This window comes from Stegodyphus dumicola, chromosome 10 (genome assembly GCF_044657685.1).
Source record: "Stegodyphus dumicola isolate Sdum_Otavi_A_Nest chromosome 10, ASM4465768v1".
NCBI classification, from domain to species: Eukaryota; Metazoa; Arthropoda; class Arachnida; order Araneae; family Eresidae; genus Stegodyphus; species Stegodyphus dumicola.
The window spans coordinates 20,668,793-20,696,318 of record NC_140777.1 but is presented as its reverse complement, the minus strand read 5'-3'; the positions used below and the strand labels follow the sequence as shown (position 1 = coordinate 20,696,318).

At 33.4% G+C, this 27,526-nt stretch overlaps 1 protein-coding gene across 4 annotated transcripts in view; it reads right to left on the bottom strand.

The window, feature by feature from the left end:
* LOC118189135 (secretory carrier-associated membrane protein 1-like) overlaps window positions 1-27,526 on the bottom strand; it is a 58,698-nt gene that overhangs the window by 3,324 nt on the left and 27,848 nt on the right. For 3 of the 4 annotated variants that reach the window (XM_035359678.2, XM_035359680.2, XM_035359683.2), the window contains exons 4-9: window positions 27,263-27,329; window positions 23,141-23,269; window positions 20,275-20,431; window positions 16,344-16,445; window positions 5,685-5,823; window positions 3,163-3,331 (exon numbers count right to left, since the gene is read on the bottom strand). In XM_035359678.2, coding sequence (XP_035215569.1) covers window positions 3,167-3,331; window positions 5,685-5,823; window positions 16,344-16,445; window positions 20,275-20,431; window positions 23,141-23,269; window positions 27,263-27,329 — 759 coding nt within the window. In that variant the 3' untranslated portion in view covers window positions 3,163-3,166. The remainder of the gene's footprint in view (window positions 1-3,162; window positions 3,332-5,684; window positions 5,824-16,343; window positions 16,446-20,274; window positions 20,432-23,140; window positions 23,270-27,262; window positions 27,330-27,526) is intronic. The other variant, XM_035359679.2, reaches the window with a different exon arrangement.

Genomic DNA, 27,526 nt, shown 5'->3' with positions numbered 1-27,526 from the left:
TCCAGCTAAATGTTTAACAGTTTTATTACTGTGGCTACTGATAAAGGTTATAAAACACAACTACTACTGTGCAAAACTTCAGCAACAAATTCATTTTTCAATATACAACCATAAATTTGTTGAAAAGGGCTTTTTGCAATCAGTACAATGAAAAGTCAACTCAAAAGAAAAGTGATGCATGTGTAAATATCACCCTCATAATGTCAGAGGATATGTAAGGACACAGTATGTATGTGTCAGAGGAGAGGCACACAAAGCATGAAGAGTCAGCACAAGCAGTTCCAGGCAACTTAAAATGGACAAAAGGAAGGTGCATTTCCAGGCATTATTCTGTGAGTGAAAGTGAGACTGTAAGTGCAATACGGATACATGAAAACATCAGGATGCTTTTACACCTTTTAAAATGAGTGGCATGCTTGGTGGGGCACAGTTTGATGTCTGTTACCCAAGAGTTTGAAATTGGTCATGTGTTTTTCATGAGTTTGGAAAGCCTTCCAAATGACAGATACAGTGAAAAGTTGGTGGTAGTCAGACAATTAAAACAGTGGTGTCTGATGATTGATATATTGCTTTGCAAGAAAAACCAGACAGCTCGGCAGCTGTGCACAGAAACGAACAGCAGGTGTCCTAGATTACTGTGGCCAGACAATTTCATAAAATTGGCTTACTCCCCCACTAATCTGAATGCTGCACATCATTGACAGCAGCCTATCAGCAACAATGTTTATAGTGCCGTACAGAACATAAAGACTGAACAGTTCATTAGTAGAGTCATGTCCTCTTTACCGATAACAGTAACAGTCACTGAAGTGACTATTACTGTTATTGGTAAAGAGTTGTTGCTCTTTACCGATAACAGTTTACCGATAACAGTTACCGATAACAGACTGTTCTTTACCCATAGTTGACTGTTCTTTACCGATAACAGTAACAGTCACTGAGTGACTGTTACTGTTATCGGTAAAGAACGATAACAGTTGCAAAGGATTCTCGGTGCCAGTTCATACAGAGAAAGGTGGGGCATGCCTTCATTCCATTAACATCGGGATATAAGATCGTGGGTAGAGTAGACTTTAAGGTACCCCTTGTATTATCAAGTTTTGTTTCATTTATGGTAGCCTGAGTAGTTCAGTGTTATGGAAACCCTATTGTGACATAATCGGGTGCATGATTCTGGGAAATTTTGAATCATGGGATGTGTTGTAAGCGCTTTTGTGGTGTGTGTTGGTTTGATTCTTTAGACGGTAGAATGGCCAAGTGTAGTAAGATTAATTTGAAGTTTCTGTACGATTTGGAGCGAAAGGGGAAAAGAGCTTTAATTGACTGGTGTGTATATGAAGGTTTACTTAGTAGCCATTATAAGTGTCCTAGGAAGGATATGCGTATAGTCGAACGTAAAAACTGTTTAGATGGATTTGAATGGTTTTGTAGAAAGAAAGGTTCAGATGGTCACTGTGTGAAGCGTTCGATCAGAAAGAGTACCTGGTTTGAAAAAAGTCATTTGAGTATGATTAATATTTTGATTTTTATGTGGATCTGGGTGTACGAAGTGAATTCAAAAATCATGGAAGTTAACATTTGCTTTTGGTAGTGCTTAAATGTATAACATGTTTTTCCTTTTTTACGTTATTTTATTGTTTGGTTTAAAATGTATTTTATTATGTATTTTTGTTTGCCTATATTGTAGAATTTGGTCCTCCTTTGGCTTTGTAAGTGAAAATATATCAATGTGTACACGGACAAAGTAAAAGGAGTGCCCAATGCAAGTTTGTGCAATTCTAAGATTTTTTTTTTTTTTTTTTTTTTTTGTAAGTGAAAATAGGTTGACGTGTACATGGATAAAGTTAAAAGAGTGCGCAATGCCATTTTTGTGCAATTCTGGGATTTTTTTTTAAGTGAAAATAAGTCGATGTGTACATGGATACCAAGTTTATGCAATTGTTTGTCTTTATATTTTGGCTTTGTGTAGCGGCGATTTTTGCTTCGCAAGCCAAAACAACGAGTCAAAGAATTGCACAAAATCGGTATCTATGTACCGCCAAAAATCACCAAGTTTTGCCAAGGTGTACCCTAAACTATACTTTTACCAAGATTGTTACAGCAGCCTTCAAGTGTTTTTATGAAGAGGCACTGTGATGAATGGACGGACTATAGGTTCACATTTTCGATAGAGGTACACTCTATGGGAAACGGAGGAATGAATGAAGATATCCTTTCGTAAGAGCATCTTTTCCAATCTGTCATTGGTTCTGACTTTAATTTTTGGATGACAATGCACAACCACACAGAACTCATGCTGTTCAAGAGCTCCTGGAAGCAAAAATATTTACAAAACAGATTGGCCAGTGTGCTATCCTGATTTAAATCCCACTGAACAATGGGTGAGATACTTCAGGGATATGCCTGGTGGCATGATCTTACTATCTAGAGAATATCAGACAATTGAAATAAATGCTCCTTGAAGAATGGGAACTTTTAACCCAAGAACTGTTAGATAATATGGTGTTGAGTATTGACAGATGGTGCATAATACAACAATTGCAGGGTCATATCATTTTCTAAGACCCTTTGGTTTATTGTTCTTCCTCTTGACCATACAGTTTTTTGTACCAATGCAATTCTGTCAATAAATATTTATTCCATATTGTACAAGTACAATTTATTTTTTTACTACTAATCTTTCTCCACTATTAAAAACTACATTGTGCTTCTCCAGCATGAATTTCATCTCCCCTAGTTGATTTTTTGCAGAATTAACGCAAAAATCAGAAAAGCTGCTTAAGTTTTGCACACTAGTATAGATAAAACATTTTAGCTGCAAATAGGCATGGGGGGGGAGGGAATGTAGTGTGAACTGGTAAGCAGATTATTTTTGATAAATATGCAAATAAACCTTAAATTCTTAAAATTATTCTTCAACTTATTCAATATTCTTAATTTTATTCTTCAACTAACATAAAATGAAAGTATTTAAACAATAACTTAATACAATAAATATCTTATCAACTAAGATTCAAATATCTTCCAATTATAGAAATTCCCCTCTGGGAAAGCAAAATAAAATTTTAGCTAAATTTCCTGCTTTCAGCAAATTACTTTCACACACTACAAAAATCATATTTATGATCACAATATGCAGTAAAACACAGTTACTCAACCTACGTGATTAGTAACGTAAACCAGAAGCAGCCGAATTAAAAGTTTGTTGAGCTGCTTGAGTAGCAGCAGTAGCAGCAGCATTCTGGACATGTGGATTACGCATTACACCAGATGCAAGTTCTTCTTGGGCTTTTGCAAAACTGGCAGTGGTTCCTCTGTACATTCGGTGTATCTAAAACACATTTTAACATTTTTATTTCATCAATTTAAGAATATAGTTCAATTTAACTTACCAATTAAGTAATACTTCCTCAACAAAAATAAATAATTAAATAAAACATTTATAATGAATTTTAGTTGGATTGTATTTTCAAGTAAGATGCACATTAGGTAAGATATGCTTATGCTTTTCCAGATAAAGAAAGTAGAAGTTCCTTCATTAAGTCCACCACAAAATTTCACAGTTTTCTGATCACTGGTTTTGCTTGTAGGCAGTTTTAAAATACTGTTCTTTAATTATAGACCCCCTGTACATACACTGAGACAAGAACTTGCTGAACTTTAATGAATTTACTTGTTAGATTTATAAAATCATTAGCAATTTCTGAAGAACATGTAGTTGTTACTCTGGCATCTATTCTTCTTCAAAAGTGTAATAATCAAACGAAAATGGCAACTTAATGATGCAAAACACAACTGAAAGTTTTAGCCTCGAGCTAACATTGCACTGTTGAGGGAAAATGAAAGGGAATTTACGGAACCCCACAGTTGTGAGGCACGACGGTCATCGGACAAGTGGTAGGGGGAGGTTATCGCACAATGACTTTCTTCACACCCTAAATGGTGGGGGGAGGAAGAATGTCTCTGGCCGAAATTTTGGCCACAGCCGTCTTTTTGAGACTCACCAGCTCTGCCCTTTTTTTTGGGAGGGGGTCACCTGTCTTCTAAGCATTAATGTGATGTGGAACTTGCCCCCATCAATAATTTATCAAATTATTACAAGCAAGGAGCAAATTACTAAAAGCAAGCATTGTGATGTGGAACTTGCCCCCATCAATAATTTATCAAATTACTAAAAGCAAGGTGCAAATTACTAAAAGCAAGCATTGTGATGTGGAACTTGCCCCCATCAATAATTTATCAAATTACTAAAAGCAAGGTGCAAATTACTAAAAGCAAGCATTGTGATGTGGAACTTGCCCCCATCAATAATTTATCAAATTACTAAAAGCAAGGTGCAAATTACTAAAAGCAAGCATTGTAACGTGAAACTTGCCCCCATCAATAATTTATCAAATTACTAAAAGCAAGGTGCAAATTACTAAAAGCAAGCATTGTGACGTGGAACTTGCCCCCATCAATAATTTATCAAATTACTAAAAGCAAGGTGCAAATTACTAAAACCAAGCATTGTGATATGTCTATATAAGATATGGAGGATAACATTCCTGATTAATGCCCTAAGTCTACCTTTGCTTTTAACACTTTTACTTTCTTAAAATTTCATTTTCATGTACTTTTATTTTCCTTTTCATAACAAAGATTGGTGTCACATACCTTTGTACTTCATTTTAAAGTTTTAGCTAAGCATTCTGATACTGTGGATGATACTGTATAGTTACCTAAAAAAATTCACTCAATTATATACAACAATTTCTGTGAAATTGGTACTTTTGTGCACCTAAAGATAAATGTTGATACCAGTGATTAAATTTATACACAGTATTTAAAATTTCAGACACTGGATGTAATAAGTACCAAAATTCTCAAGACTGCTGAAACATATCTGTCTTCAAAATACCCTTCAGCAACATACATTTCAACCAGTACTTCATACAGTAACTTTGTACTTTCTACTGTAGCAGAACTTTGTACTTTTAAAGCATTTTTTAAATTTTTCCTTTGAGTTTCCTTAGCTTAATCAACACTGCACATTTCAAATTTTCAGCAAACTGACTATCCTTAAGTCCAAATACCAGCTTAGGAAGTAAAAGATTCTTGATATAAGATAAGTGTATGTGAGAACAGGAGTTCTATTGAGGGGAGTGGGGGATTTTCACAAAGACATTCATGCTCTGGTTTCTTGCTTATACATTCCACACACACGCAGCAAAATTGCATCATTACATGTTTTTGATCAGCCAGTTATCTGTTTTAATTTTTCTTTACAACTACCAGAAAATGTGAAACATATTTGAAAACTTTTTAGAAATTTTTATTACGTGAACCTGTTTTAAAATTTAACATAGTAGATGTTTTCTCTATTTACACACAGAACTGAATTTCTTAAATGCTGCTAATTGTCATTCTTCATACACTGCCAGAAAAAACAACACCAGATTTAGAATACCAAAATCAAATACAAAAAGTACACGACTTGATAAAACTCTAAGTGAAGAAAAAAATGATTATGCTGAAATTCAGTTATGAAATCACAAACAGTCTGGGGCACCAAGTCCATTCTCCTATATACACAGTCCCTGAACTTTTAAATCCAACCAAGTTTACACAAATATTCCCTTTTTACCATACAAAAGGAGAACTACAAATGTTGTGAAAAATAAGATAAAAGGGTAAAAACTTACCTTTACAAGCATATAAAATGAGACCATAGCATCAATAGCCCATAAGAATCCAATGAAAATGACAATAATTCCAACTGTATAGACACTAACAGTATGTTCACCACCTTGGCTTAGTATAGTAATTCCATTCAACAAACCACTAGATAGATGAATTACTGTTACATGTTTACATTTTAAAATCTCAACAAATGCATTTAATATTTCACAAAACAAATACATATGTTTTGGTAAATAATGAAAAGAATTATTTAAATACACATAAATGGTCTTCTTCAAAATACCAGACATTAAAAAATTAGAAAAATAATTTTTAGGTTGACTTATAAATTAATTTTATGCATATATTAAATTAAAATTTTCTACAAATAAAACAATAACTTTCAATGAGATTAATTAAAAATTCAGGTTTAAAAAGTAGCACCATTTTAATATCCATTATACTCAAAGTAAAATATTTTAGTAAAAAATTCCATTTTATCAGACATTATGTTTTGGAAAAACGTAGATATTTGGATTATATGTTTAACAAAACAGTTTTGCTAAAACGAACTTTAAATATTACTGTTCGCTAATCACAAGATTTGTACACATAATTAATTACTGTTAACTCTGTCAAAAAAAAATGACCCTCAAATAACAGGCCTGTGAATTTTACGAAAAAAACTGGCACACAGCTGATTATTTTGTATCAACTATTTGGGGAAAAACAGTTATCAAATTGGAACTTTATGGAATTAACTTTAACATATCTACAATAACTTTTTTGCTTCTGCTAAAATGTATTTTAAAAGATTAAATTACCTTGTTCAAATTTCAGAATATATTCAAACATTTCAACAATGAAAGTAAATGCATTTTAAACTATGATTTAAAAAGTAAAAGCATTTACTTTACAGTTATTTTTCTAAAAAGCATAATTTCAATGATACTGTAATAATATTTGCTTTAATTTGCTAAATTTTCATTGACATTTTCAAATCATGGCACCAAAGTTTTTGTACACAAATTGGTCCTAAAATCACCAAAATGTTCATAAACTCACTAAATTTAGTCACTAATAAGTCACATACAACTTATAAAACTCAAAAAAAAGGCAGAACTTATTTTTTATGTAATAATGATGACAAAGTCAAACTGTAACTTGAATGTCAGCCATAGCAGTTTGTTACCAAATGTGTAGGTTAGGCAACATGAGCTTAACCTACACATTTGCTTAAGGGCTACAACTGCTTAAGGGCACAATTTCTGGCATTTTCAAAAAAGGGGGGGGGGGCAAAATCACAAATCATAAAAATTACAAAGCATTCATAAAAGCTAGCAGATATAATATATACATGTGTGTGTGTGGTCATCCACCCTCTTCCACAAGCTAACTTGCAACCGCATCAGCAGCTAGATACTTCTACAAGCTGAGTGAGGAAATTGAGATGACACAGTCAATGGTGTGGCTCAAGGGAGCATCGATGATACGAAGCCGAAGGACTGATTGTTTCTTTGATGACAAGACGTTATTCTGTTTTTATGATGGACTGAACGTTTCATCTCATTTTCATCTTACTTCCTTTAATTCTGTACATATTGTTGCATTTTTTTATTTTTATGACACCATTTGTTACGTTATTTTCTTCCTTCTCGTTCGGACAGGGTTCGCTGCTCTGCTTAGTCATTCTCAGAACTCCACATACTCTCGAGACTCTCCACGCTCCAACTCGCGATGCACTCGACGACACTCAGAGCACAGCTCCTGACTCTTCAGTTCAGTCGTTCCTGGAGCTCAACACGCTCTCTCGATGATGCACTAACCGCGATACACTAACAGACTCCTTCGGTGAACTCGACGACCCACTTGCTGCCCGGCTGTCAACTCGATCGACTCCTCAGGGATTGACTCGCTAGACGAGACACCAGCTCGATACTGACTAACTCGCACTCCAGACAAGGCACACACACTCTCGATGAGAGACTGCGGACCAGGTCGCCAAATGAGTGATTTCTCGCCAAATGTGGCAACCCTGCCTACTCTTGCCCATTTTATGGCAACCCTGAAACTGCTTTGCAGAGAAGTCATCTTACAGTGCCTGTACATTTTGTAACAATATCATCCTCATTTTTATTATTTCATTATTAAAAAGCTGTAAAATGCCACTACCTTCTTCATTATTAAGCTTAACCCCTTCTTACATGGGGCTTGGCCCCTTGAACTCTTTTCAATTTCTTTAAACTCTGTGACATTCTTTACTAAATTCCTCTAGATGCCTGTCATTTCGAATAAACAAACATTTTGATGTTTCTCATCAAATGCCATGAAGGCTTGCCATTGCTGTAATGCATAAAACCTGTAAGTACACTGTTTGAATTATTTCAGCAAAACAGTGTTCTTATCTGCTTTTTGATAAAATAATACTGATGATGAAGCAAAGAATAAACGAAGTAATGCTCTTTAAGCAAATGCTATTCTTTGATGATGTCTCTATGCATATTTGATGAACTTTCATTGCATAAACTAAAGGCATTTGATTTTGATGAAAATTAACTGAAGAGTATTGATGAAGCTTAATACTTTTACTACATGGATTTTAGCAGGTAAAATAGTGTTTTGAAATTGAATGTAGTCCTGAAAGAATCCAGTGCTTTGAACTGTGTCTCGGCCAATTCCTAAAAATTTAATTCTGGAAGGATGGAATGGTGGAGAATCAGTCTTGCAGTATGTGTGCTCATTAATAATTTAATAATTGTGTGCTTGTGATCGAGTGTCATAAAGAGCAATTAATGGGGTTCCTTTAAGTTGAATGTCAACGTGCATAGGATGTTTAGACAAAGTTTGACGAGAAATTGCATTTACAGTACTATCACATATAGAACATTGAGGAGCAGATTCCATGGTAGAACTACCAGAACGTTTGGGACAGTTGGTATGAACATAACCATAATTTTTGTAGCCATAGCAAAATTTACCATTAGATTTCTTTGGACAATTGGCACTGTTATGTCCTTTTAAAACCACAGGAATAACATACTGGTTGCATATTTGAGGTGTGTTTATTATCAATTTTAACATTCGGGAAGGAATTAGGAAATTTCTTTTGAGTATTTTGCTTCAAATGTTTTGAATTTTTAAAGAGTTTTTCTTTAAATTCAAGAATGAATTTATAACTGTACAGAATTCTTTTGTTGTTTGAAGAATCAGGAGTACAGTTTATAACATACTTGATCAAAGAAGAATCATCCATAGAACCTTTATGCGTGAGATCTTTCATAGCTAAAAAATATTCTCGTAAGGTTTCAAATGATTTCATACGACGAGATTCCATTATTTGATGTAATTGAAGGGCTATTGATCTTATCTGAAAATACATCTAATAAATTGTGGTTTAATTGTTGCTAGTTAGTAATTTCATGAATTGGTTTTATTAAAGTCAAAGTTGGACCTGTAAGACATTTTTTAACAAAAATTACTTGGTGAACAGGATGCGTTATCTGATAGAGATTAAAAATGTCTTCTATATCGGAAATAAAAATTTCAATGGTGTAATTATCTCGAGAGGAAAAGGTTTTAATCAAATCAGCAATGTCTTTCACACCAAAACATTGAAAGGAAACATTCTGAGCTTGTGCGTTAGTTGGAAGCTATAAATTTCCAGGTGCGCTATTGAGACAGATATTCGCCTTCATTTGTTTACATAAAGATTCATCTGGAGTGTGATTAACCATTTGAGTCCAGCAAAGCGCTATTGCGCTTCACTTGTCGTATGCCAAAAATACGGCGCAGCACGACAGCGCTTCTCTTGTTTTGTATCGAGAATTCGAAGATGCTGCTGTTGGTTAGTATGCTTTACACAATTATTGAGAGCAGTTGTAGTGACATCAGTAGCAGTTGTTTTATAGGAATTGGAAATTGTTTTCATTTTTTTACCAAGTGTTATACTGATAATTACGAAATAACCCATGTCAAGTTCTGATTCATTTGAAAGTGACTATGCTATAAGAAGTGATAATGAAGAGTACAGTAATGACCTTGAAAGTGATAGTGGAAGTGACATCATCATTCGTTCTAAGAGATTACGAGTTATTAGTGATAGCAGTGATGATGATGAAGTAACTGCAAGTACCTCCGATGACGATATTATTGATGAGTTTTTACCCGTGGATACAATTTTTTCGAATGAATCGAATACTTTTTCTGAAGTACCTGGACCAAAGCATGATGTGATTATTGGAATTGACTTTCTATGGCAAACTCAGTTTACATTTGATAAAGATTGTACTCATTTATGCAATAGTAATGATGATCAAATTTTTGTTAATGTTGCTGTTACTGATGGTCAACATTTTCCATTTGATCTTTCACACATCTCGAACTCCGACATTCATGAGAAGTTCAACATATCGTTACTCCTCACAAATCACACAAAGTTAACTTTGCTATGACAGATTTTCAAGGAATAAAAGAAAATGAAAATCAGTTGAAGAAAAAAAAAAAGTTAAGGAAAATGACAATGATGCCATGACAATTTGGAATTGGATGATGATAATTTGGATTTGGATGATCATGATGACAAAGATGATGATGATGACAGTCACAAAGCTAATGATGATGTCAATGATGAACACAGCATGCAGAATAATGAAGAAACTGTGAAAAATCAACTGAATCAGTTTGAACAAGGATGTGCTGAACAAGCAAAAGAGAAGACACCCGCTAAATACGCAGATACTCAAGAACACAAAACAGAAAAAACTCCAATGACAGAAAAGTCTCTGAAAACTGAAAAAATTTCCTTTTTCACAGAAGACTCTTGATGATGAAGCAACAGATACTAGACCCCTCTGTCTGTAAATTTTGCCTACTGATATCACTACAAAAGAAATCAAAGCTTTCTCTTCAGATATTTTAGATGTTGCTAAGCCGAAAACAGATGCAAACAAACAGGAAGAAAGGTGATATAATCCAAGGAAACTATTTGTCTCTGACATCTCTGCTGACACTACGATTACTCAAATTGCCAAACTTTTTTCCAAAAGCATCTTGGATAACTCTGAATTTATCACATGTACACCCAAATGCTACCGGAAGTTACATACAGGAAAAAGATGGAGTTGAAGCTGTTGACGTAACAAAGAATGCTGAAATATCTGGGAAAAAAATTACTGTTTCATATTCTTTGGCTGCTTCACACCCAAAGAAATGGGGAAAAAAAAGCCTGGACGTATAAACAAAGAAAATTTAAAAGGACTTAAAAAAAAAATGAAATTACAGACACAGCCAGATGACGAAAACGATGTGTTACATATTCAAGCTCAACGAAAGATTCTCCGTTTGCAGCAAGCAAATATACAACAATATAAAAAAATGTTGCAAACTTGCCTGCAAATACAAACTTGGAGGCCAAATGCCAATCTAGATTAGACAGAAACTTGGACTTAGACTGAATCTTAAGCTGAAACCTTGACTTGGACTTAAACTTCGTCCCAAATTCTTCATTCCTTACGAGACAATGAAAGTTCATTCATCTGATTATTACAAAGTATGAAAGATAGGGTGCCATGAAGGCCTCATCATAATGTCAACCTCTGCTGATAAGATGAAACCGTGGTGCACAAACTGAAGATCCGCTATCAAAACATTGATTTTTTCTTTTTCACTTTTTCTGCTTCTTTCTCCTCCTTTTCCTTTCAGATCGCCCCCAAGCGATGACGCCTGGCCATGCAGAATGGCCATGTGGTCATCCACCCTTTTCTACAAGCAAACTGGCAACTGCATCAGCAGCTAGATACTTCTTAAAGTTGAGTGAGGAAATCAAGACAAGACAGTCAACAGCATGGCTCAAGGGAGCATTGACAATGTGGAGGTGAAGGGACTGTGACTGTTTCTTTGATGACGTGATGCTATTCTGTTTTTATGATGCACTGAACTTTTCATCCTACTTCCTTTCATTCTGTACATATCATCATTTATTATTTCATTATTAAAAAGCTATATAAAATGCCACTACCTTCTTCATTATTAAGCCTAACCTCATCCTACACACACATATATATACAGTGGTGGCCAAAATTGTGGACACTTTTGGAAATTTTCATGTTTTTGAACTTTGTATGCTTATAGAAAATGTTACGCTTCACAAAATGCAAACTTGTATATATCATTTTAAAGAGAATTTATTACTGAATTCAATAGAAAACACAAAGTTCAATTATTTGCAATACAAAAAAAAAGTTAAACGATAATAGTTATCGATATACTTTAGATAGTGATGATTGCAGTGAATTAGTACTTAGTAGGGTACCCTTTATTTTTTATTACAGCTTCACATCGACGTTTCATTGAGCTGACAAGAGTTTTAAGCTCTTCTTTCGTTATTACATGATGCCAGGAAACAATTATAGCCTCAATTAGTTCCCTTTTATTTGATGGGTGCCTCATATGGACAAGAGTTTTTAAACGGTGCCACAAATTTTCGATAGGATTGAGGTCAGGATTGTTTCCTGGCCATGACAACAATTTAATGCTCTTTGTACGAAACCACTATTTCGATATTTTGGCCGTGTTGCAAGGAGCAGAATCCTGCTGAAAAATAAATGAAGCATTGTTGGGAAAGAGATCTCTGATGGAAGGTAGAAGTTTTGGTTCTAGAATACTGTCAATGTATTTTGTGGCATTCAATGTCCCATCGATGACATGAAGGCGACCAATACCATCTGCTGACATGCATGACCAAATCATAACACTAACTGGGTTCTTCACAGTTGCTTGAATGCAGTCAGGATGTAGATCTTCTCCTATTCTACGTCTTACATATTTTTGCCATCACTACCGAATAACAATATCTTAGTTTCATCACTCCATATAACTTTTGACCACTGATCATCTGTCCAATTAATGTGTTCCTTTGCCCACTGTAGTCTTTTCTTTTTTTTTTTTTTTTTTTTTTCGTTGCTGAAAATTAAGATAAGGCTTTTTTCGTGGAATTCCACCTCTCAGCCCAACATCTGTTAATCTTCTCCTGATTGTTCTTGAACTGACAGAAACACCAGCATCATTCAGATCACTTCTGATGGCCGCTGATGACATTTTTGTATATTGGAGACATAGTCTTTTTATTCTTCTGTCATCAATAGATGTGTGTGGTGCACCATTTTTGACCTTTTCCTTCTTTGTTTTTTTATTGAATTTGTCTCCTGATATCGTAAAGAAAACTTTTGGACTCCAGATTTAATCACTGAATCACCCACCTGTCTTGCAATTTCAGCATAGGAAAGACAATAATATTACATCTCTTTCTAAGTGTTCAATCTTACTTTTTTATTTGATGTCATTGCTTCTTGACTAAATATTAAAAATTTTTACAAAAATTCCTACATGTTATTGCAGTGTATAAGAAACAGGTCCTCCTTCTACAGAACAAAGCAAAATAATGAATTGTTTCAAGTGTAAACATGATGTCAGCTTCTACTGACAGTTACTAACATTTGATTGGTTCTCACAACAAGAACAGTGATTGGCCAGGAAAGCTAGACATTACAAACCACTTCATAACTGTGTTTTTTATTTACATTAAAGTGCATATAACTTTTCTTGCATTGCAAATAATTTTGTGTTTTGTATTGAATTCAGTAATAAATTTTCTTTAAAATTATATGTACAAGTTCGCATTTTGCGAAACGTAACATTTTCTATAAGCATACAAAGTTCAAAAACATAAAAATTTCCAAAACTGTCCACAATTTTGGCCACCACTGTATATATATGTGTGTAATGAGATGGCTTGTATGTGTGTAATGAGAAAGTTGGAATGGATTGATGATGGTTGTTTGCATTATAATTTAAAGAGACTTTACTGCATGACACTTAAGAAAGATGGCACTTAAGAGACAAATGCGGCTGCAAATTCCACACATAATTTTATTCCTTGATAATGCACATCAACACTGTGGGTGTACTATGCACCTCAACCCCCCCCACCCGATTTATAGAGCTTACATCTTCTTAGACAATGGACAAAAATAGATAAATAAACTCTCTGTGCTTAGCAGCAAGGAGATACAGCAGAAACAAAAGTGGAAGCAGAAGAGGAAGGGAATTCAGCAGCAATTACCTTTTATACCAGATTTCATTTCAGATCACATGACAGATTCATTTCCAAATGTTGGATTAAGATTTCATGGATAAGTACACAATTGAGATTAGATGACGGATCTTATTGAGAAATTTTTTAATTTCTCTGTAAATTTCGCACCAAATTTTACAAAATTTAATATCTAGGCATAATTTGAGTTGCAGAATCGAAATATGGAAAAAAATTTATATGTTACTTCAGAAAACATCCAATTTTGTGTCAAAATACTTATGTTAGAACAATGCTATATATAAATCTAATATATATATCCTAAGTTGTGCCTTCAAGATATGAAAAACACAATTTGAATTTTGTCAATTGGCCCAGTAGAACAAGAGATATAGAACTGTTCCATTTTTTTCCGCTGTGTACTTAAAGTGTCAATAGAAATCTTTTAATGAAACAAACTGTAAAAATTTGTTCTGCCACTAAAAGTTTTCTATGAATATATATTTATATATTGCATTTAATGAAGTTATACTTAACATACACACACACACACACATATATTGTATGTATATATAAATGCAATTCATTAATTAAAAATATAAAATGTAATAAAAGGTTGCTACTTGGCTATTAGCTAGCATCTGCTACAACACTACCAACAATGTATTAGCATCTTTTGAGACTGAAATATATTTTTAATAGTTGAAGCTTGATAATTTTTATTTAGTTTTTTAATAATTCTAGCAGGTACTGTCTGGCAATTACAGTCAAAGTCACATCAAATAGCTTGTAATTTTCTGCAGCTTGTCTCTGCTAAATAAAGAAACTCAATTTCACTTTAACCAACTTTCAGCTTTATTTTTACACATTGTAAGCAATTTAACATTGCATTACCAAAGCACATCTCTCATGACATAATGTCAATGAATGAGAATTGGAACTCAGGAATTTTTTGTAAAATACCATATTCCTAGAAATAATTGATTGTTTCTCATAAGTAATATTTTTTAGACACAACTTGTTGTGAGTGATTTTTCTCAGATTTTACATACTAATGAGCAAATGCAGCTTCATCCAGATAAATTCTGATCTGTAGCTGTTAATTTGCTGCTTTAATAACATTTTATGAAAATGTCTATCACAGAAGAGCAGATTGTGCATTTCATGCTTTAAAAGTATAAAAATGCAATGATGCAGTGGAGAGATCCAGTAACCGATAACCAGATTTTCTGCTACCTAATTCGAGATGAACTTGCTTGGAATGACCAGCTGTGGCCAGGAGAAATAACAAGGCTGTTTGCCTTACACAAAAATTTCCCCCTGCACCAAAAAGAAAAACTCTCAGAGAACATTCGACAGACAGACAAGAACTTCAGCAGACTTTGTTCATCATCTGTTTTTGTAATCCCCCCTTTTTACTTCCTTGTACCCTTGTACGAAGTAAAAAGGAAGTATTGTAATCGCGAAAAGTTTCAGGCAGCATATTTCAACGAAAATATCCATTTTAACCGCTATCGAATGCAATTTAACGATGTTTTTGCATGATATCTGTACGTAAGGACAGAATAAAATACTCTTTTCCTTCAAAAAAAATTATAAAACTGCTTTAAAATTAATTCTGAAGAGAATTTTTCGTGGCGTCTCTACAAACGTATCTCGCATAACTCAAAAACAAGTAGCCTCAGAACGTTGAAATTTTGTATATAGGACTGCTATAACATGTAGATGTGCACCTCGTATTTTGGTTGCAATCGGCCGCACCAAACGTATATAAATATATTTATATATATGAGGGCAATCCCAAAAAAAAGGTCTCCTATTTTTGGGGGACATAGAGAAAGTTTTAATACGGTTGTTGGCAACACTGTTGTGAGTAGTGCCTTCTCCGCTACCACATAAGCACGCAGGCGCTTCGCTCGGATGCTCAGTCTTGGCTTGGCAGCCATTCGAAATGGAGCTCCCGATAAACGTTACCGCCAAGTGCGAAGTGTGCGCAGTTATTCGATTTTGAACGCAAAAGGTGTTAAACCGGTTGAAATTCACCCCCTATTGATGGAAGTGTATGGACAGTCGTGCATGGATGTCAAAAGCTTTCGCAAGTGGTGATTAAATTCCCATACTACTATTTATTTATTTCTTTAAAATCTATTTCGAAAAAATACTTACCTGACTACATATTTTATTTCTCAGCAAATCTAATAAAGACAGTAAAAATTAGAACAACATATGTTGTTCCAAGCCTTTCTGCAGGAAAAGAGTAACAAAAATTGCCATGCAGATATACATTTAGTCTAAGTGGGATAAAACTGATGTTGAAATAAAAACTTCACATCCTTTCTTAACCAAAAAAAGAGAATATTAATAGAAAAAGAAAACATAAAAAGTCACCCTGTCCAAAAGAATTCAGAACAATCTTCCAAACTGCTGCAGCATTTGCTGGAAAGCAGCCATGTGTGGTAATATTCATGGTATATTTGCAGGTGTTAGCTTATATCCAAGTACCAAAAGATTTTGTATAAATGAAGTGATAATTTAGACATTTTTATTCAAAAATAATTGTTATAAAAATACAATTGAAAAGAAATTTTCATACCAAGCACCCATATTTGGAATGCCAACAGCATAGATAACAGCAACTATAAATTGGAAGAAAAATACAAAGAAAAACACCATGAAGTTGAATGAGCTGTCTGACCTAAATTAGAGAGAATATATTTTATATATAATGCATTTTTGTAATGATCTTGGAATGCACAGAAAGAAACAAAAAGCACTTATGTAAATAAAACTTTACAATTTCTTTGTTGCATATTTAATTTTAAAAAGAGCATTCCTGAAAACCTAATAATGGAACTTATTAGGTTTACACAATTCAAAACATGTAATATTGATAAAAACATTTTGCACTTTGTCATATATGTAATGAACTAACTTAAAACATATAAATCTACATAAAGGATAAAAAAAAAATCAGCATATGTAATACAGAAAAAATAGTACTTAAATATTTTGCCATTGATTATTTTGACAAAGACCAAAAAAAAAAAAAAAAAATATCAAATAAGGTGGTTTAGCACCAATAATGGATAAGGATGATGTCACAATACACTCGTAAGGTCTTTGCTTTGGTTTATGTAATCCCAATAAATTCTTGATAAAACACCATGGAAGTATTCAACTTGCTTTCTTTTTTCATCTACAACTCTTTTGTACTCTTGGACAGACAAAAAAAACTAAAGAATTATGAACTGCAAGAGTTGAACATTTTCAAGTTACAATCCATTATAGGCAATTTAATGTGATGCTGAGTTTCACAAGTTTTTTTTTTTTTTTTTTAATTTTCTATTTATCATTAGAAAGTTTCTGTGTCTGGAATGACTGCTACAAGTTTTAATGAATTTGTCAAATAACCTCATATCTTCAGCTTGTATTTATTAAAGTTCTTTATATGCTCTACCCGCAATTTGTATATACAGATTATGCAATTGAAGAAAGAGTGATCTGAGATTAAATAAAGAGCCATCTGTTCAAAATTCTACCAAAATGGTAAGCACAAATTTGACAGCATATCCACCAACTTTCATGATCAACAGGATAGTATGTAACCACCGAAAAATCTCAATACTCATACAGTGAAATATTATATATATTCAGCACAGAATTTTCAGTTACATAGTACAAGTACAGAAACTGATTATTTCTGCAAATATATAAGTAGGTTGGGGCAAAAATCATGGCAACTATATTTTTCCTTGAAGATACCAGTCCGGTTGGAAAATGTGGCATATACAGACGAAAAGACAAGGTCTTAACTACATGTGTGGGCAATGAATAGCACTGAAATATTGTAACATACGAATTTATTACGGTAGTATACAGGGCAATATGGCCTTCCCCTTGCAAAAGAATAATAGCACAATACACATAAAGTTGACATGAAAAACCTGGGCCTAAAGACCCACAATGTAGTCCCCTGCTATAACTACATGCTGCCAACGATATGGGAGGCGCTGAATACAATCAGCCTCAGCATTTGCCACACCATGTGGGAATCGGTTCACCTGTTGGTGCACAGCATTAGCAATGTCCTCTTATGTTGCAAACTGCCTACCACATATTGGTTCCTTAATCTTGGGAATGAGATCAAAGTCACAGGGCGAATAGTCGGGAGACTACGGTGGGTGCTCCAATTCTTCCCATCTCCAACCTCAGAGTAGCTGCCGTACACACTTTGCTTTATGTGGTCTTGCATTGTCGTGCAGAATTATTGCACTGTCCACAAGATACGAACATTTATCCCGAACGCCACGTCGTACCTGTCGCACCAGGAAGTACCTGTAGTACTGTGTGGTCACTGTTCTGCCATGAGAAACAAAGTGGGAAACAATGACACCCCTGACATCATACGTGAACGATCACCATCAATTTGACTGGGGAAGGATTCTGACGGATCCAGGATGTCGCCACTCTGCGGACTGATGTTTCAGTTCTGGTTCGTATGCCCTGGCCCAAATTCATCGATGGCGATTATTCGTGACAAGAGTTGATCGTTGTTCTGTTGCAAGCGTGCAAAGTGGTCGGAGCATGTTGCATAACGCACCCACCTTTGAACTTCCGTCAGTACATGCGGTACCCACCGTGAAGCAATTTTGCGTAGCTGTAGCTCATTGTGCAATATCCTGTGGACGGTGCATTTTTTTATGTCACTTGCCCTCTCTAACTCCAGTAACGTCCATCATCTATCCTAATCTATGAGGTGCTCGATGACGGCACGTGCCAAGTCGGTCTGCATGCTCACCGGTCGTCCCGAACGTTGCTCATCACTGGTTGACACATGTCCTTGCTGAAACTTTCCTACACACCGTTTTACTGTACGATATGGCAGGGCATTATTTCCAAGGGGTTCTACTAATTCACTCTGACATTCCATCGCATTTCTCCCTCGGAGAACGGCTATTTTGATGTAAGCTCGCTGCTCAACACGGGTTACTTCCATCTCGCACAACACTCGCCAACTGACTGATTTCAGAGCCCTCGCTATCACAGAGACATCTGTTGTTCTGCATATACACTATGCCTGCAGAACTTCCACACGATTATTTTAGGTTTCACAATTCCACGATTATTTTAGGTTTTAATAATCAATATGTCACTTTTATCATTTGATATATCTCTGCCAATGACACATGTATGAAATTAGCAAATCAGTACTTTCTTATTATAGTGGCCCTCAAGATTGAACTGCTAATCAAGTAAAACATTTTGGCGAAATCTAGCCGTATATTCTTATACCTCACTGCATTATATTTTTGCTTTTGCAGCGTGCTCTTATATTAGCATTCTGTTTCATTTTTGTTCAAAAGTTTCAAATTCCTATTAAAGTTTTAAAAATAGTTCTTGTTTTTTTGTGAATATGTGGTTAACGATCTTTTTAATTTACCAAATATAGAATATAAACACAGAAATATATATCATTTCTTCAAAAAAGACATCTTTACCTGAAAAGCAATTGGCAAAAATGGACACAGCATGAAACTATATGCTTACAACGAAACTATTTGGAACTGCAATGTTAAAAATTGTAAAAGAAAAAAAGGCCTTCATGTTGGAAACTGATCATTTGACACTGCTATTAGATTTATGTATTTTTAGGCACAGGAGTTGACATCCATCAAATGGTATGACAAACAGTTTAATACAAATGTTCCCCACATCTGAAGCAAAGACTCAATGAGCTAATAGGCAGTCCTAATAAAATAGTTGAGATCAATGATTTTTTTTTTATCTGATGTAAGAACAACAGTGACAGAGCACTCCTACAATAGTGGATTTTTGGAGGACTATGCTGGGAGTATGGGGAGTGCTTTGTCGTTCAAATCTCGAATAGAGATGTTAGTACATTTATGGAGAAAATTACTCAACATATACAAGATGGATCAGGGATCTACTGAGACTGCTGGAAGGGATATAAAATGAAACAGCTTTAAGAAGCTGATTAAACTGGAAACCATAAGCACAATTTTGTAGATCCAATGAGTATTCACACCCAAAATGAAGAAAGAATGTGGGGTTTAGTCAAGTGACATAATAAAAATAACGGGCATAGTTCGACATTACCTCGAATCATATCTTTTCGAATTTATGTGGGAAATGTACATAGGAAAAAATTATGTTTTTGATATATCATTGAAAGCAATTTCGGAAATATCACCTTGTCATAAAAATATTCTCAGTAAACAACATGTGAGTATTACTATTATTACTGTATATTGTGTCATTTAATTTTATCTTCGTGCTTCACGAGCTGGTAAGTTATATCGGTTGAATAATGATTCAGTCTTACAGGCCCCTAAAATAAAGAAGTACTGAATTTTTAATTACATAATACATGTATGTAATATGAATGCAAGACTGTATGCAAGTATGAATGCAAGAATATCCCAAATTAAATTCGTCTTATAATTCAATGAAAAAATTCGCAAAAATTTCTAAATCTAAAAGAAAAAAAACAAAAAAACACTTACCTGAAAGCTTTATACAGTGGTCGAAACCAGCACAGAAAAGACATTGGACTGAACAGAAAGAAAATTAATATTGAAATACCAAATGTATTGCCTTCCCCATTAGCTATAAACACAGCAAGTGCTCCCAGCATATTCAGAAACAGAAGGAATGAATAAACTGAAATGAAAATAAGGGAACATACATATTTAATATATGCCATAACATGAATTACCTAAAAATTTAGAATTTAAATAAATTAGTTAATGCAATATAAAGCACACATTACCATAAATCTAACATTCCTGAAGTGAAATTTTATTTCCAACTATTAGAATCAAATGCATTGCTGAAGGTGATACGATTTAAAACTAAATAAATAAAATATGAGATAAATAACTATCCTAGCTGAACAAATAATTTTCCAATTAGCTGCTTTTACAAAGGGTTTCGTAATAATGATAGCTTGATACACTAGACATTCATATACATATAGGATTAATATAAATTTATACAGAGAAATAACAATAAATGTGCTGATAGACCACGAATAGCAAATAAAATCATACATGAAATATAGGAAAGCTTTTTTAGAAGAAAGGGGAAATAAACATCTAGATAAAAATTCAACGTAAAAATATCTTTCATCGAGTCCAAAGAGAATTTGCAAAAAGCATCAAAACTGTTATTACAAGATGGAGATACATTAGATGAAGAAATCAATATTGAGACTTTCAAGTTAAATGTGGAAAATGCGTTTCCAATTACATGCAAGATAAGCATTACTTCTTGCATTTAAATTAAGCAAATTTCAATCTTGAAGGAAAGACTATCTCGAATCTTACCACATAGTTTGTGAGAACTGATGCAAAATTTTTTGCTGAAAGTATAACTGACTTTGTCTTTAATTTGACAGTTTTTAAGTTGATAACATTAAAAAATTTATTAATTGCATTTTTGAACATAAATTAAAATGCATACTATTTAAAAACCACTCTCAGCTGGGGGAAAAAATTAGAACTCCTAATTGTGTGTAATGTTTTACTACAGTTGAGTTTTCACAGGCAAGAGTAATGCGTCTACAGGTCATCTACAGCTAATTACATAAAATTATGGTCCATACAAAAGGCTATCTATCTATATATTAAAATATCCCAACAATGTAAATAAATATGATATACTTAATAATTTAGATACAGCAAAACATGCTATTATGGCATAGCTTACATCTATGTTTGGGATGCATTCTTTGAGATGGATAGAGAGCCCTGCATCTTAGCCCATTGAAACTTCAGTCTGAAAATATACAGACAATATCCTGGACAATTATGAATGTCTTTACAAATATTCCAAAGATGATCCTTTTTACATATCAAACTCAACTAGAAGAACAAGACTTTAAAGAAATTATCAATATGTGAACAGAATTTACCACAAGGACTTTGACATCTTTTACATCAAAATGGAATGTGCTCTAAGGGGATATATCACTATCCTAAAATTGTCAGCCAATGCCAACAAAGAACTTAAAGCTTGATCAACAGAACAATGTGGGCACATCAATATTAATCCTGCAAGTGGCCAGACTTTCTTATTTTAGTTTCTTAAAGTTATTCACTCTATGCACTGTAACAATTTTGACACACTTGGTTTCATGTAAATCTGATTAATTCTCACTAAACCAGCTTACTTTATGTAAAAAAATGTAAGTTACCTATTTTTAAAGTTGCAGGGTCCTGTCATCAACAGCAGTGTGAGATAGCTCTCTAATCAGACAAACCATACATTCATGTTCAAAAACATTTGTCACAATACCTTTAAAGTTTCCGCACATGAATCTTGATATATGCTCAGAAATTAAAGTCTTATATACACTGGTCACATTGTATACTGGTCACAAAGTAATCAAGTTACAAAATGAAAGGATCATTTTGGAATTATAATCAAGAAAATGCCACTTATTTATTGTCTTTGCACAGCTTTTAAGGTTTGAGGAATAAAATCATTGCTTACTTGGAGAATTAATGGGAACTATATGGCAATTTTATTTGAAAATGACTAAACAAATGCAATGCCAGGTGGAAAATTATAATAAGGAGCTTAAAATTTTTATATGCTATAACTGTAACTTAAACCTACAGATTATCTAACAAAAAAATATCTAATAACTAATAAAGATATATGAGTGTAACTTATGCCTACAGATTACCTAAATAAAGAAACATTTAATAATTAAATAAAGATACCTAATTAACTAAACATTCTTTTGAACTCCTGCCAGAATAACTGCCACAACTTTAGATACATCTCTGCCCTCTGATAATCGAGAGGATTTCATAATCAGATGTGTTTTACTTTTGTACATTTAAGGCCTACAGAATTTGCCTTTTATGTCATATGTAATTTTTCAAAATCTTGCATGACTTACTTACAAATACTGGCTATTGATATTCAAATCGGTAACAAAAAAGATGATTGTATTTTATAACTATAAGATGGGAAAATTTTGTCATTCATTTGGGTTTCTACCATGATATTCATTTTCTATATGCTTAACTATGTGGAATTTTCACATATCCTGCATTTGGCATTTTCAAAGTTTTCTGGATAGTTGAGTTTTTACTGTGCTTATAATGCAGTTGAAAGAGATTTTTTTTCCTTCAATTCATGAAAACCACTGTACCCAGAGTCAAAATTAATACAAAAAACTGAACATTTTTACAAACACAAAATATTTCCAAAAATTAAATAAAACCTAAAATTTAAAAAGTCAAATTCCCCCCCCTCCCCCCCTGGTATGTATAAGTTTTCCATGTCTGATAATATAGAATATACATGTTGCGGTTACGTGTACCTCTGATAATTTAGAAAGTCTTTTACATTACTTACATATCCACATATAATACATAAGTCTCACAGTTCTTTGATATGCATTTGGAATTTCAACAGATATATCTTGATAAAAGCAAGGCCCAACACAACATTTTGCTGGCAAAGGAGGCCAGTTCTTACCACTGCCTGAAAATAAACAAATATAAATCTCAATTAGAAATAATCTCCTACTCAGATTTCAGATAAAATAAAATGCATAAATATTGTTTTTATGAATAAAATGCAATAACTTTTTATGGCAGATTCACTTTTTAAGAACATAATATTGAAAAACAAATACGAAGTAACCTGAACTCATTGATTGCCAAAGCAAAATCTGGTAAAATACTCTGTCAGGTTACTTTTTAATTCTAGCATTTTCTTGTCCTATTTATTCTAAAAATCAGTTCAGTACCTAGTTGTATTTGACATAAATAATTATTAATTAAAAGTTATTACACCAAAATACATATTAAAATCTTACAATGATTTATGGATAAATGCTTCCAGAAGCCGGAAACCAAAAATATGGAGCAACTTTCGGAGGCACACAGAAATAATTTTGATTACATAAATCTGTGTGTTTGTGAAGCACCGGTGACTCACACGACTTCAAACAATACAAAAACCTATGAATTACATTCAATGCACATGGCAAAAAGTGAGACTGCTGTAAACCACCGGTTATGCACGTGACAGTCGATGTCCTAAGCTAATTATGTTATCATAATAAATAACATATCATAAAATTAACTGAATTTTGTATTTTTTATTCTTAATGTATGAAGCTAACACAAACCAACTTAAAACTCTATTATTTTCTTCACGTATGTTAATATACAGTCAAAAGTCTTTAATCCGGACTCGTCGGGACTTTGGCAATTCCACATTATCGGTTTTTCCGGATTATAGATCATCAATTTAAATCTGGTAAGATGGCATGCAGAAATTATAAAATTACAAATATGAAACAGTAACTTATGAAGTAAAGAGCAATTATGATCTAAAGGATATAAAAATTAACAAAAAAAAGGTTTAATATTTATTTGTTTACTTTATTAAACATTTCTTTCAACATGCGCATGCGTAAAGCATACATTACGCATAGTCGAAATTAGAAAATTGCAACCAGAAAACTATTTCATGTGTAATCATGATATTTAGAATGACGAGGAATTTGATTTAAATCATATCAAAGACGGAGTACATTGAGATGAAATACTACATTTAGTAAGGAATTCTGACAGATCAACTTCCAGTTCATTGCATGCCGCGTTGAGTATTTTATGGCGTATGTTTTGGAACCTCTATTATGGTGTGATTGGTTATACTGCACGATTTTGATTATTTGGGATAATATTTCTCAGTGTTTATTTCTGCATTGAATGTCAGTTAAGAAGTATGTTGCCTATTTTGTGCTTTACACCATAAAATGGCTGCCAGTGTTAATATTAACCTGAAGTTTCTGTATGGTTTGAAATGAAAGCATTGACTGACTGATGTGTAAATGAAGGTTTAACCCATTCAGTACGGACGTGTCATATGTGCATCAGCAGCGAGCATTACCTTGCGGCCCGGTGTCATTATTTGAATCGCCATTTAATTCACTCTACCGGCCGGGAGTAACACATTTGACTTTTTAGATAGAACGTTTAATTAATATTTTTTTGCTGCTAGATGTAGCTGTATGTCTGTTATGGGAAAATATATCAAAAGTTAAGTATGTCTACCTTCATTCCTATGCAATGATTTTTATTTTTGGTATTTTGTTTCGGAATGAGAGTGAGATTCATGAGTGGGTGCTGAGCAATGTAATGTCTCTTTGTGGGATTGATGTTTTATCATTAGAGATTTTTTTATTACTCTTATATTTTTCCTTTTTTTTTTTATTACTCTTAGATTTTTCGTGCTTTGTGATGAATATATTTAATCGTCAGCGACACATATCTTTTTTTAATGGCAAACGAAAACAGCATCTAAACGTAGAATATACAGAAACGCTAATTCGTTAGTGTTGAGTAATGTAATGGCTCTTACTGCATCATTTTATATAAACAAATGAACATGTTCTGGATGCTCTGGAATACTTTTAATTTAATTTATTAATTTTTCTTATTTTTTTATTGGTTATAGTAGAGTAGATGTTCTATCATTACAGACTTTTTATTACTCTTTGAGTTTTCTGGCACTGAGACGAATATTTTGTATCGTTTAGCAAAAGTTTTTTTTTTTTTCTTTTAAATGGCAAAATGAAAGCACTGTCTGGCCGTAGAACATATACAAATGCTAAATGAGTCAAATTTGCTGAGTAAAATAGCAGCAGATATTATATTCCTGTGACTAATGCAATGTTGGACTTTGCGTACACCCATGTTTCAAAGAATATCTTACACTGTCTCATTTTGAAACATTGCTTACTTTTCATTGTTTGCTCGTTGAATTTTTATGAAAGACAGTTTTAATATTTTTTTATTTTAATTGTGTGTTGTGTTAAATAAAATCTGCGATTGTTTGGATATTTTTCCATATATATTTATTTGTGGGATAAGGGGAAAATTATATTATTCTAGAATGAGTATTTTATAAAATTTTTAAGGAAAATATAATAATAAAGGCTTAAAATTAAATCTGACGACTACCTGAATGTTCTTCTCATAACGTACCCAAAATTGGGAAAATTGGATGACAAATTTCACTTACAATAATTTTTTTCCAAAGTTAGGCTTAGCAGTGTAAATTGCCCGTCCCCACACGACGATGCATCCGGTTAAAGCGTCGTCCCGAGAAAATGCTTCGGTAACAGAGGTACCCGCCGCGAACGGGTTAATTGGCTTGGTTCACCTTTTAAGTAAATTAAGGAGTGATATTTAAGGATTTGAAAACCAGAGTTCATATGAACACTATGAAAGGTATATGGGGCATAATAAAAAGGGATTTTCGAAAGAAATGCCAGTCTGGCAGTACAGAGGATATTTTTGAGTCTCACTTTTGTGAATTTATGTGGTGACAGCAGTATACAGATTCTAGTTCAGATAATTTAAACAGTTTTTGAACATTGTTAAGGAATTCCATGTGCCACACACCAAGGACACAGAAATTTCTAAATAAGGTAAGTACTAAGTTCCTTTTGTACTGCCGAGATTAGATAACATGGATTTCCATTTTTATATTATTTTCTACTTTTATTTTGATTTAAAATGCAGTTTATTGGGATTATAATTTTTTTATGTGTTGATTATGTTTTGAACGCCATTTTACTTTGGAGCGGGTTGCACATAAACAGGAATGGTGCCACAAAAAATCAACAATTTTTGCCAAGAGGGACTCTGAAATATATTTTTCCCAAAGATTATAATTTCTTAAACTATTTCTCGATAGCACGTGACACTAGCAGCATTCAGAGGCAAGATAAATGAAATAACTTTGATTTTGCTTTGTGAGCGGAAGAGTGGGCAAATCTAGAGCAGGAATATTTCTCTTTGATCACAAAAATATATCCCCTGCTTGTTTATAAGTGACATTTTGAAAGAAGAATAAAAAGTAGCAGACATTATTTCTCATTTCAAATAATAAGCTGTTGTCAAAAATTTTTGTTCAAAAATATCTGCTTTTTTTTTAATTCTTTATCGAAATCATTCTAAAAAAAGTAAACACACTCTACAAACACATACAGTTGAATTACAATAAACAATTATTTAACTGCTTTTTATTGATTTTTAATTAACACATTTTGTGCAGTCTATCAAATGTACGCAACTACGTTGCCTAGCGGTAATATGAATAATAGTAATATACGATGTAATATGAAAACTTCATAAATGCAGTGTTATCAACTAATGTGTTGAGGGATATGTAAATGTCTCAGCACATAAGAGATAGTTATACAAGTTGATTACAAATACGCTGACTAAGTTAAAAATCTGTTCTAATAAAAATATTAATCCATATATTATATGAAACATTATTTTTTCCCTTGTGTCACTTAAAAGTGGTGATTTTAATCGGGTACTAATACCTGCCCCGCTTTTAAACGGCAATCCACGAAGTCCCAGTGGCAATCTGCGAAACAAGTACAAATACCTGCTCCCGCTCATAATGTGTTAATTTAAGTCAAATTTAAACTATAACTGAATGTATTACCTGCAGCAGGAGAACTGGCAAGTCGAGCTTCTCTAGCCTGCAGCTCATTTGCTTTCCTTTCAAGTTCCTAATGAAACAAAATTCAGTCTTGTAACAAACAATGAGCACTAAATTACATTATTTAGAATGCAATTTTTTCATTAACATACACTAAACTTATAACATACTCAAAATTAAATTTTTGGAAATTATTTCATGCTTACATACGAGCAATCTAACACTTTTCAATACCATTACAAAATATAAACCTAAAATTTTTAACCT